General features: G+C 44.3%; 2 protein-coding genes across 2 annotated transcripts; one reads left to right on the plus strand and one right to left on the minus strand.

Moving 5' to 3' along the window:
• Positions 1 to 55: 55 nt before the first annotated feature.
• LOC114789939 (kelch-like protein 38) lies at positions 56 to 10,933 on the minus strand. Its single transcript, XM_074933626.1, is given in 10 exon segments — positions 56 to 3,162; positions 3,364 to 3,636; positions 3,639 to 3,730; positions 3,732 to 3,915; positions 3,918 to 4,011; positions 4,014 to 4,258; positions 4,261 to 4,378; positions 4,380 to 4,473; positions 4,475 to 4,597; positions 10,773 to 10,933. Coding segments are annotated over 10 exon segments (1,587 nt in total). The 3' UTR covers positions 56 to 2,959.
• Positions 10,573 to 12,221, plus strand: lratd2b (LRAT domain containing 2b). Its single transcript, XM_028981748.1, has one exon. The coding sequence runs from the start codon at positions 10,932 to 10,934 to the stop codon at positions 11,745 to 11,747; it is 816 nt and encodes a 271-aa protein (XP_028837581.1). The 5' UTR covers positions 10,573 to 10,931; the 3' UTR covers positions 11,748 to 12,221.
• The last annotated feature ends 357 nt before the right edge of the window (positions 12,222 to 12,578 follow it).

Below are 12,578 nucleotides of genomic sequence, written 5' to 3' on the forward strand. Positions count from 1 at the left end.
TTGTGGAGAATGGTGAGATGGTACTAAAACCAAGACAGATTTAGTTAGTGACAGTTTCATGTGCAGGATGAGGTACATCTCATAGGGGACACATATTTGTACATATCTGTACATATAAAATTTGTATTACTCACCCTCTATTATATTTTTACCATATTAGATTCATGTACACCCTGAATGTATTATATTTACATATATTTACTGTGTGGGGATGATGAACATAGAAATATTTCAAATTGGATTTTATCATAAGAATACTGAATTGTAGTCTTTCATTCTTTCTTTCTTTGTTACACATATGCACACTCTGAAACTGTGGCAGATGTAGAACACTATCAAATAATGAAACCTTAAATCATCTTTGAATTTCTCTCTATACGATGTTATGAGGTTCTGACTCTGAGTCACAGTCACACAAGTTTCTTCAGGAGGTCTCCAGCATTTGCTGCGGCTGCTGCCCTCTGTCATGACTCCTCGTGCAGAGTGTGTTGAAGCAGGTGCCTGTGCTTTGCCTGAATATCGGAACATCTAGACTGTACACTGTCTACTTGGTATTAAAGGTCATTGGGTACACCAAGCTATGGAAAGCATGTAAACAAAGGCATATGTCACTTTAATAAGTTAAAAGAAAGCAAAGATGTAGAGCTGGAATGTAATACTAACAAAATGAATTACTCATTTGTGGGCTTGTAAGACAACAATTTTAGATGAAAAGTTTTAGATTTGACTTTGAAATACTGGCTGGTATAAAACAAGTGACTAAAATCTAAGTTCTTTTGTAAAAATTAAAGGTTTTCAAAAACAGCAGCAGGGCAAAAATTAAAAGAAAATCCTATTTCTAAATAAAAACAAACAAAGAAACAAATATATATATATATCTAACCCGTTATCTCCTCACAGCAGGAGGCACGTATTAGCATTAAAATTCTTGCTAGAGAGAACATGTGACATTTGTTCTTATCCAAAAATATCTTTTCCCATGCTATGCCTGGTGTTTGGCTTGTGGGCAAGGTCCTATGAGGGGATTTCCTAGACATACATGTGGTTTATGCTTCCAATATGCATATTACCAGAGAATGAAAATCCAAAAGCACCACTGTACCAGATGAATGATTTTCATGATTTGAAAGGTAACATCAACAACAATTAACTAGGTAACATGACCCATTTTTGTGCCATCTATGCATACTGTATGCAGTTAATTAATTACCGGGCAGTCCTGCTTGTTAATTTGCCAAAATAACAAAGGAAATAAATGCATTGAAGCTTTCTGACTGTTTTGTTGTCACTGTCAGATGACAGCTTTTATCACAACACAGTCTCTTTTGCCAACACCTGCTGCTGTCCATCTTCCACTGGTTTCATCATTTACTGAAGTTAGCCAGCAAAATTGACATGCTGGGCAGTCAGATCTGCTAACCTGGTTTCAGTTTACATTTTGAGCTGTCCCATCTCCTATTCACCGTGATCACATGATTCTTACAGTATAATGTTCTCTCTTGTTTGTTTCCCAGAATAACTTGAGAATACCTATAGCTTCTAAATCCTGTGAGACACATTAGCATCATGCTTGGCAACCTTTGACATGGAATGTCTAGGTTTTATTGGAATTATACTCAGGGACAAGAGCATTCATAAATGTCAAATGGAAGATCTCTGTAAGCAATTAATTAATGAGGCAGGGCATCAACGATCTCAAACATTATAATCACTTCTTAATAAATGGTTAACATTAATATTTCCATTATGAAAAGTAAATGCACAAAGCAATTTAATGTATATGTGTGTGTGTGTGTGTGTGTGTGTATGTATATTATAACATGCTGAAACCTAATGGGTTCCATTTTTATCTTTCTATGTAGTTCCCAGTGTCATGTGTGCACATACAGAACCCCCCATAGAACCCCCCCTCCAATTTCTGCTGAGATGAGACAACACCTCCTTGGTAATATTTGCAACTGTCATTCTCAGAATCCCACTTTCTGACCATGAGCTGCTTTGCTAATCAAATTTAAGCTGTGTATAGAATTAATTTCTTACGGGTGCCTTTTGGATGGTGTTAATGCCATTTCTGAAAATATTAAATATTGTTTTGAATTTGAAACATTAACTTTAATAACTTTAATGTAAAGCATCATTACAACACAACACTGTGTCAATGGCAGATCTCACATAATGAGAAAGTGGCATGAAATCAGGAGCTGAGGAAACAAGAATATGAGGCACACTGAGAGCAAATAACTCATGTTGTCATCACAGACAAGTACGTGTCTTCTTGTTAAGTTGTGTCTGTGCCTGCTAAATTAACAGCAATGCTGAAGTAATTTATCTTATTTGTTAATGAAACATGAGCACTTCTGAAGGCATAGATTTAGATCCTGGTGGAATGTGTTGAATATACAGTAATACAAAGTAGTCGAGTGAATTGTAAAGGTTCTCACTGACTATTCTTCATACATAAAAGTAGTTGAGAAATGCATGCAATAAGATAGAAATCCCAAATTACTGAAAATATATTAGCATTGACATGCACAAAGGAGGTAAATGCTCCTGCTGGCACCTGTAATCTTCTTGTATCATGAACAACAAGGATTTGCTTTTGAGTAAATTTGAACAGATAGGGCAATGAAGAAACTAACAACATTTTTATTGTCTTAATGCTGATTTGTTAAAGTGTATGACTGGTATAAGCCTGTGGAGGATATATTCTCCAATAGAGTCTTTGATCATCTCAAAGGTAAAGCTCTTTGTTTCAGGCACACTCTTTATAACAATGGGCATTGTAAAAGGTGTTATACAGACTGAATTGAACTGAATACCTCTGTCATTCACAAAGGCAATAGTAACGGCCTCCCTGTAAAAAAAAAAGAAAACTTGTTCAAGAAGGGAAAAGTTTATTGGAGACAGAGGTCAAGGGTACCGAGCCATGGTCAGATAATGGTAGTGACCCCACTGAGGTCTATTTGTCTGTCCTTGGGTCATAACATTCACAGCCATCATTGTCCTTAACAATTTCCTGGTTGTTGAGATAGCGCCCCCCAGTCATGTAGAGCTTGGTGTTTATTACAGTAGCAGAATGGTGCATTCTCCTCTCCTTCATGTTCACACATTTTACAAACCTGTTGGCTTTGATGTCATATGCTATAATTCTTCTTTTGTATCCTGTAGGACAGAGTGGGAAAACATGTGTTTGAGCAATTAAATAAATTAAAACCATGTTTTACCTCTAACAATATAAATTTTGTTATCAATTCCTGGAGCCGGAGATTGAAATGGCATAAATCTGCTTTATTACTCACTCAGTTGACAGTGTTCCTTGTATTACCTGAATCATTCTAACTGGATTCTGCTTTACATACCAACCTCCAAAGTAGATCCGTTGGTTGATGGCTGCCAGAGCTGGGTGCAGGACTGCAGTAGGATTTGGGGCCATGGCCTCCCATTGGTTGAACATTGTAGCGATACAATACAGTCCACTAGAGAGCTGCTTATCTGCTGTCATGTCACCCAGAACAAAGATAAAGTGCAGGTAAGAGACACTGTGGTGGGTGAAACATGGTACCAGCATGGGCTTGGCTTTCCTCCACTGATTGGTCTTGAGGGACAGGGTGTAGACATAAGTGCTTGGTGTGCTGCCCCAGTGGTGCTCACCACAAGGCCACCCAGTGCATACAGGATACTGTGCATGCAGACAGAGGAGGCTTGGTACAGGCAGGTTGGCAGTTTGGTTCTGGTTCTTCTAGTCAAAGAGCAGTGTCTCCCGGGAGGTCTGTCTGCTGTTCTTGCAGCCACTAACCAGCACTAGCATCTAACAATAGGTATGTCACCATGGTGAAGACCATAGAAACTTGAGCTTGTTGGGACAGTGAACTCCTACAGAGAATAGCATTAAGTGCACAGACTAAATAATATCTGGGACGACTGCACCAGTGGGTCCCTGGCTATGAACTGGAAGAGGAAAGCTGGGTGCTCGTGCCGGAGTTGCACTGTGAAAAAACAGGTTGTGGATGTGGGGAACTTCGGACAAATGGATTATGCTGGATCCAGGTCAGGAGCATCTCAAACACACAAAGGTAGTCAACCTCTGAATAGCCTATCAACTCAGGTAGAGAAAGATTACAGAAGCCCTCTGATGTGGCCAGCTCCTTGCCTTTCTGACATAGGCTCGGACAGTTCATGATTTCTGCAAGGCGGCTCATGCTCAGGAAGTTGTTCGAGGTTAGCCGTGCCTGCAAAAATGTTGAGCAGGCTTCAAAATTTGGCCATACTGCAGTATAGAAGCTGCCTGCATCAGCAGCAGCAGCAACTCCTAAGTGATGGTGCCTGTGTGAACATAGTCAGCAATGGCATTGAGGACCTCTGAACTGATCCCCTTCAGGATCAACCTGATTCCGCTCCTGGAATTTGCTACAGAACATAGCGTGGAAATATGGGCTACTGGACAGGAGAACATTATGGCAGCAGAGAATATCTAGTTGAACAGATGGTCACATAGGTTAAAATCTTGTCATCTCTGAGGTGGTTCAGTTGCCATAGGACAATTGATCCTATTTCTTTGTCATTATAATGCAATTCTTTAAGTAATGGCATATCCATTCTGAAAACAGAAAAAATTAAGATACTTTGGTACTTGTAAATGTAGCTTGTTTTCACACATATATATGTGTGTGTGTGTGTGTGTGTCTGAAATCTATCTATCTACTCTACATTCTGGAGCAGTCTATACAAATTTATACAATTATTATGCATCATTGTCATATCACAGCACTTTGCTAAAGCTCCCTTTTTACAATCAATCGACACTACCTTCGTCACAATATTATGAGATTAAAATGATGAGTAATCTTTGCTTTTGTGAAACCACATACAAGGGATAATTCTGATGTAATTTGAAATGAGCTACTCTTAAATGAGATTTTCACAGCTTCTGGTATTCTGAGAAACAACTATCAGTGCAGCCCCAGCTACTTTTGTAGAATTTCATGTTTCGGTCCTTCATTCAACGTGCAGAATCGCTTGTACCCTGCTAAAAGTGTGTCCCATTTGCATATCTTACCTTGTTTCAATGTGCTTCATGCATCCAGGAAATAATCAGGTATAGCTCTTCAGCATTTTCAAGAACAGTTTGTAGACAAACCCTGTAATTTCTTCTTACTGGCTCCCTAAGTCCACTGCAGCAGATGGGTGTTTATAGAGAAATGTGGTGTGTTGATTGTTGTTGAGGGCCCTTTCCACGAGGCCTCTGTGTACATTCCATCCCCAGAAATAGATCCTCTATCCCTGGAAGAGCGACACCCTCCCACACTCATGTGGGACTCTCCTCTCCCTCTCTTTTTTCCACCACATGAGCTTTCCTTGGTCTGCATAACATGTCTCAGCGGGCCAGGTGCTTGCATTGTATTTCCAGGGCAGCCATGTAAACAAAGCAGAGTGATGATGCTTCTGGTTGATATAGCTGAGCAGCTGAAACACACGGCAAGGTGAATCATGGGACGTGTTCTATTTGCGACTGAATGAATATGTTCATCTGATATATTTTCTTGAGGGGATAGTAAATTAAGTTTAGTTGTACTGCAACACATGCTATTTGACCTCACCACAGACTTCAGGGAATGTTTAGTTGTGTCGAACCCAATGGCTAGCACACCCGATAACATTTCCATCGTGCTTTTGAGAGCCTAAAAATAGTCTGAGTGAAAATGCACAAAAGAACGGCTCCATCTAGCGTTCCTGCTATGCCCTATAGTGCCCTTGTTTTTAAAGTTAGATAATAGTTGTGCGGGTGCCAGTACTAATAGTGACTAGCCACAAACACATATTCAGCAGAGGTCAAGTGGAGTGAAGTAACTTTCAACTTTTCTAATGTATAATGAAACGTTCCTGAGAGCAAAACCTACTTTATACATTTGTACTTAAACAGAATGACCAAATTACTAGTATTATCAAATTGTAATAAATGATTGGAATTAATATTATGCTATCTACTTTGCACAATTCTTCTCCTTCCTGATGCAACCCCTTCCCATTTATGCAGGCTTGAGACCAGCATGAAGAAAAATGCAGACATGAGTTAGTTTCCTTGCGCAGTATTCGGGTAATGGCATTTTATTGATTTCCCTGATTCAAAATGGCATCAGATGCATTGGTAGCTTAGCCAGCTGAAAAGCATGCATCTGAACGACTAAAGTCACTGTCAAATGTCTTACTATTTACTGTCCTTTGGGACAGAGTCTTAAAAATTGCAGTAATTACCTCTTGGTGAGAGCCTGCTCCTTTAAAATAACTGCCTCAAGGGATCTCCTCTCTCTGACTCGAGTTGCTGTTCAAGGTGTACTGTGTGTAGTGTCAATGGAATTCACACCCAGGGTCGGACATTGTCCTGCTATTAAAATGCAGCTTTGGTCAGAGTCTTCCAGGCTTGAGCAGTGCTTTATATACAATGAGACGTCCTCACTTCCAGTGTCAATGGTAACGCAGGTTGAGTGGTACGGTGGCATTGCTTATTCTACAACATTTGGCTGACACGGGAAGCCTGGCAGATGTTCTTTTGTCAGGAAATTAAATAGGCCCACAGTCCCGCTTTTTCCATTTGCAGCCCATTGGTGCCATCAAAAAGCCTCAGAACCTCTCAAAAATAGAATATGCAAATGTGTTACAACAATTGACATACAAATGTACATACTAGTGATTGATCGGGAATTTTTTTTTTTTTTTTTAAACAGAAATAAAATTAACAATATGTTCTTTGTCTCAATTTAAGGCAGTTAACATAAATTGAATCAGTTAAAAATGTCTTTAATAAAAGCCTGCATGTGAGCAGCTGTTATGGCTTAATGGAAATTCGCAGCAGCATGTTTGTCATCTCTATTATTTTTATGACTAATTCTGGGGGTGTATTTGGGGAGTAACATAATATGTGGGTTAATGGAATATGCCAGAATACAATATAACCAATGTAGGACAGACATTTCAGCAGTTCAATGTTAAGGATATATAGCCATGTGACCTTTAAACTAATCTCAATTTAGGTTTTGTAGAGTCTGGTTGTCTTTACATACATTTGCAGCATTTATCAGACGCCCTTTTCCAGAGCGACTTACAATCAGTAGTTACAGGGACAGTCCCCCCCTGGAGCAACTCAGGGTTAAGTGTCTCGCTCAAGGACACAATGGTAGTAAGTGGGATTTGAACCTGGGTCTTCTGGTTCATGGGCAAGTGTGTTACCCACTAGGCTACTACCACCCTCATATGTGACCAGGAGACTTGAAACATTTGTTGTACATAACCAGGAGCCCTAAGCAAGCTTCTTTGAATTTGCCCGAGGCTCTGAGATACGTAGTAACCATTTCTCAATGTAACATTCTAATACTGAACTCTGCAAATTAAGTGCTAATTTTATTGAATGTCACGTATGCTACTAAGTTGTGTATATAAGCTAAAACCCAATTCGCTGTGCTCAGAAACTCGGGATCCATCAGAATGTTGGAGATTAAATCAGGCTAAATTGTGTCAGGACTGCAGTGACCCAATTCTGGGCGCTCTCAATTTATCCCAGAGTAATTGTTCCAATTTTATTGTGGCATGGTTCAGGAGCAGCATTACTTACAAGAAAAATCATATCTGAAACATGTTGCTGAGATGTAGTAAAGCACAGTAAGAAGTGAGCTAAAACAGAAGGCCTGTTTGTGCACCATTGCACTAGTGATCTGTTCCACTAGGGGTCATCAGAGCATTCTTATCCACGAGCCTATCCTCATCTTACACTAACCCATAGCCGGACTCTCTTCTGGCAATTTTTTAACGACTTGGCAATGCCAAACGTGCTGACAGGCATTCAAACATCAAAACTCAAATATACGGGTGTTCTGATGATGTTAAACTCAGTTCAACTGGGTGCTGGGTTCCTCCCCAAACGTCACTCTATATATACGACTCCCTGCTCAAAGCAGCATCACTTCCGCACCAGAAAGCATCCATCCAGCGCTACGGTCAACCTCAAACGAGCTATTCATTCTACAGTCAGGCCAACTGTCCCACAGAAGAGGGACGAGAAGGCAGGCGCCGCTTAGAGGCAAACGACTGCAACTGCAGCTCAGCAAAGAGCAGGAAGCCTCTGATCATCTCATCCTGGTTTCAGGCCCCATTCTCTTCAGCATGGCCTTGGTTGGGTTTACATGGGTACGCTTCCCTGGCGTGACACAAAGAGATACAGTCCAAAGACCGTGAGCTTTAATCCACCTTTGACGGAAAGCAGTCCCCCTAGAAATCCACGGGGAAAAGGGAAGGGTCTTAAGGGGCTTACTATTAGCTGCTTAAAATTCTTCAAACGTAGCCAAAAGTACACTCCTTGGAAAATGTGCTCAGCATAACATTTCATTTTGTTTACCAGTGACCCTCTGCCTTACTGTTGCTGCTGTGCTCAAGTCACAAGTTCTTAAAATGCGTCATGTGGAGTCATCGTGGTTACTGCACAGCCAGCAATGACTAAAGCCACCGCGTGACATCACCAGCAGAGAGGCACAGTGTCATTATGAATAGCCAGATCAACGGCAAAGAGTAACAACGTTGGCCTTTGTTGAGCGCCAACACTCAGAGGGATTTCTTGTGGTTTAAGGCACAAGTTCTGAAATGTCAGGTCACGAAGGATGAGTGAAAGCTCGTAATTTAATCGGCTGTGAATTTAGTGCGGACTTTAAGATAAGAAAGCTGTTCTGCAACTGTGCTATTAGTAAAATATGACCAGACCAAATGGAATATTCCAGCATCTTTGAATTAGCATGCTTTTGTGAATAAATGCCTGTCATGAACACTGTTATTACGGCTGCATGGGGAGTCGTACATGAAACACGCATGAAAAAATGAAACCGTTCAATTATTCCTGTCATGCTGTTGGATGGCGAAGATAAAGGCTTTGCCATCAGAATACTGGCTCACGGACTGTCTTATGGGTTTGGGAGGTTGGGCCAGTCGGGGTTTTGAAGTTGCCTGAGGTGGGTGGACGTGTGTGATTTAGAGGGTGGTGATGTGCCTCGGGGTGACAGGCAGACGCCCCGTCAACACGACTCCCTTTGGTGGGATAAACAAACAGAGAGAGGGGCGCGCCGGCCAGCTGTTGCGGCGGGTAATTAAAACCTGGGGCACGCTCCCGGTGGCGGCGAGCCGGTGTGCTGAGGGTGACTGACAGGCAGCGGTAGGCCAGCTGTTTGGCAGCGCGGGTTACAGGGCTGCGGCTTCACAGGCCGGCTCGGGGGCGGCCACCTGTCTTGGGAGGACAGCGGGCACTGATTCGGCGTGTAGCGATGCTGGTGTGTCCATACGAAGAATCATGCAGGTTAGACCGAGCTCACCAAAAACTGGATCTGTATTTACATATCCGTCTCTACTAACGTCGGTGAAGATTCTCAGTCGTCCGGGTGAAACTGTCTGAAAGTTGAGTCTTGGCAACTGTGGGGCAGTGGTGGCCTAGCGGTTAAGGAAGCAGCCCCGTAATCAGAAGGTTGCTGGTTCGAATCCCGATCTGCCAAGGTGCCACTGAGGTGCCACTGAGCAAAGCACCGTCCCCACACACTGCTCCCCGGGCGCCTGTCATGGCTGCCCACTGCGCACTCAGGGTGATGGGTTAAATGCAGAGGACAAATTTCACTGTGTGCACCGTGTGCTGTGCTGCTGTGTATCACATTGAACTGGATTTTCTTTCTTTAAGGTAGATACGTTTCGTTCTGTCCATCTGATGGGAGACGGCTTGTGATCACAAATTTATCCTCCAGGTTGGTTTCATGAAGTGAAACAAAAGCAGGAGAGGGGGGTGGGTAGATGTGACAGCCCCACCCTGGCAGCTCCTCCTGCCCCCATTAAGTGGGCAGTTAAGTGTGACCAACCCGGTGGACGTCTCTACTAATATTATTTTTTTCAGAAAAGCAAAGTTCAGTAAACAACTGTTTCTGGAAACTCCAGCTTTAGCTGAAGCTACTATCATCTCACCATTCTACTGGCAGACCACAGTGGGGTCTCTGCTGTACCATACCAGGGTGATTGGGGTCCCTCCCCCACCAATCTCCCAACCCTGAAGGAAGCACATCCACTGTGCAAACAGCACCGTGGAGGACACTTGCCACCCATCACAGGCCCTCTTCTCCCTCCTGGCATTTCCTGCCCCCAGCATTTCTCATCTTTCCACACCCAACTCCCACATTCACAACTTTGCGCCTCTCTGACTTGTGCAAATTTTGGATTGACTTGAATTTAACTTTGCAATAGATAGACAGACAGACAGATAATTAGATGCTATGCACTGCGATGTTGCTGCATAGACAATGAAGCTGTTTTGCATGTTGACTCTACATCCAGAACATCGGCAGAACCGCACATAGAGGTCAGAGGTCATTTGTTTTCTTCTTATCAGTTTATTATTTTACTGTGACATATTTACCTCATGCACGTAGGCGCAATTTTAACGAAACCCAAACGCTCACCAGAGGGCTCCGTCCCGCGGGACAAGTTTCGGGATCGCCGCCTCCCACGGCTCGCGTTTTAAAGGCGGCCGCTGTCCCTTTAAGTTGGGGACGCGCCGTGTAATTATTACTGTGGAGCGCAGGAGCTGCCACGGGCACCGGGCTCACGTCCCGCCGCGCATATTACATTACAGTTACGCGGATTCGATCTTTTTTTTAAATAGATCATTTATATTATAAAACCAACAAGGACCCGGGATAGGCGCCGCGGAGTTTCCGCTCCGGCCGCGATGTCAACCAGGAAGGGAACAGGTAGCTCACCTGCGGGGACCGTCCTGGACGCGTGACACGCTGACATCTCCAGAGCTCTCGCCGACGAAGCCATGAAAGTGGAAGTGTCTCGGCCTTAAAAGCGCCCCGGTCGGGGATCGAGGCGGATCCACGCCTTTCGGCAGGTGCGAGGCGCGTCGCCGCGGGGTCATGGGGAACCAAGTGGAGAAACTCACGCACTTAAGTTACGCGGAAGTTCCCACCGCCGACCCGAACGGCTACGAACCGGAGGACGACGGTCCGCGCATCGGCGTGTCCTACATCTTCTCCGCCGAGGACGACGAGCAGGACGACGCCGTGGACGGGACCGACGGGGACGCGGACGGGGAAGGGAGCCGCTGCGAGCGGCGCGACGAGCTGGAGTGCTCGCTGTACTACCGGGACGAGTGCATCTACGAGCGGAGCGCCAGGTCGATCGAAGCCGGCACCCACGCGCCGGAGAACCTCCTGAACCGGTGCGAGCCCGGCGACCTGCTGGAGTTCGTGGCCGCCGGCAAGTGTCCGCACTGGGCCGTGTACGTGGGCGACTTCCAGGTGGTGCACCTGCACGGCGCCGAGATCAAGAGCAGCTTCCTGGCCGACGCCGCCCGGGGCAGGACGGGCCGCGTGGTGAACGATCTGTACAAGTTCCGCGCCCTCGGGCCGGACGCGGTGGTGCGGAACGCCGTGGAGCAGGTCGGCGCCAAGGACCGCGACCTGAGCTGGAGGAACTCGGAGTGCTTCGCGGCGTGGTGCAGGTACGGCCGGCGCGAGTTCAAAGTCGGCGGGGAGATCCGGATCGGGAAGCAGCCGTACAGGATGAAGCTGCAGCTCGCCGAGAAGAGGAGCCACGTCCTGGAGTTCCAGAGCTTGGAGGACCTGGTGGTGGAGAAGAGGAGGAACGACCAGATCGGCCGGGACGCGGTGATCCGGGAGCTGGCGAATCATCTCAACTGCGCAGAGGAGATCGCCAGGGCTCATGAGTAGATCTTCGAACCGATTCGATATCGTGAAGGAAAGTTCTTTATGTTGATCAGGAAAATGTGAAATAAACACTCACTGTGACCATAGCTCAGGTCTTGTTCCGTTTTGGCCGCCCTGAGAATCATGACAAGGCTTTATAATTATTTTTTAAACGACCTGCCTGGCACATCACGTTCAGAGTGTATTTTAACAAATGAAAAAAAAGTGTCTATTTTCGTAATTCCTTAAATATAGTTTATTCTTATATGAACTGTTTGATGTGGAATGGAAACGCTTGTGTGTCTGTGATGTTTCCGTGGCCTTCGCTGGCTGGACTGGACTGGACTTTGCTGTGTATCAAAGCAGAGAAATTGGGGGTTAAAGGTCAAGGGGTCATATTTGCACAACGATCTTGTAGCCATGTGTGACCATACCCAAGATTACTTTTGTAAGTATAATTAAAATAACACCAAATAAAATTATAGCAATGACCTGAAACAGCTTGCAGCTTGAATATGTGTCTGTTGAATTTCCGTGATGATTTTGGATAATCTGGAATTCTGGGTAATCAAAAATGCCTCAAATCAAGACAGTCTGCGTTATTGTCAATATTACATTACAATGAAAGCTTCTTCTCTGTTTAGTGTAGAGATTGGAATATTAGATATAAAGTGAAGTGCCTGTCATTGTGAAACACTGCAACACAGCACACGGTGACACACAATGACAGTCTTCTGCTTTTGACCACCGCCCTTGGTGAGCAGCATGTGGGGACATAACATTTCGCAGTGGCAATTTGGCGGTTCGGGATTACGATTATGGGTGTCTTTTTCTTACCTGCTATGCCACCACTGC

The sequence above is a fragment of the Denticeps clupeoides genome, chromosome 5 (assembly GCF_900700375.1).
Source record: "Denticeps clupeoides chromosome 5, fDenClu1.1, whole genome shotgun sequence".
Classification (NCBI taxonomy): domain Eukaryota; kingdom Metazoa; phylum Chordata; class Actinopteri; order Clupeiformes; family Denticipitidae; genus Denticeps; species Denticeps clupeoides.

Coding starts and splice junctions, on each gene's coding strand:
- lratd2b (XM_028981748.1), top strand. CDS start 10,932: ATGGGGAACCAAGTGGAGAAACTCACGCACTTAAGTTACGCGGAAGTT.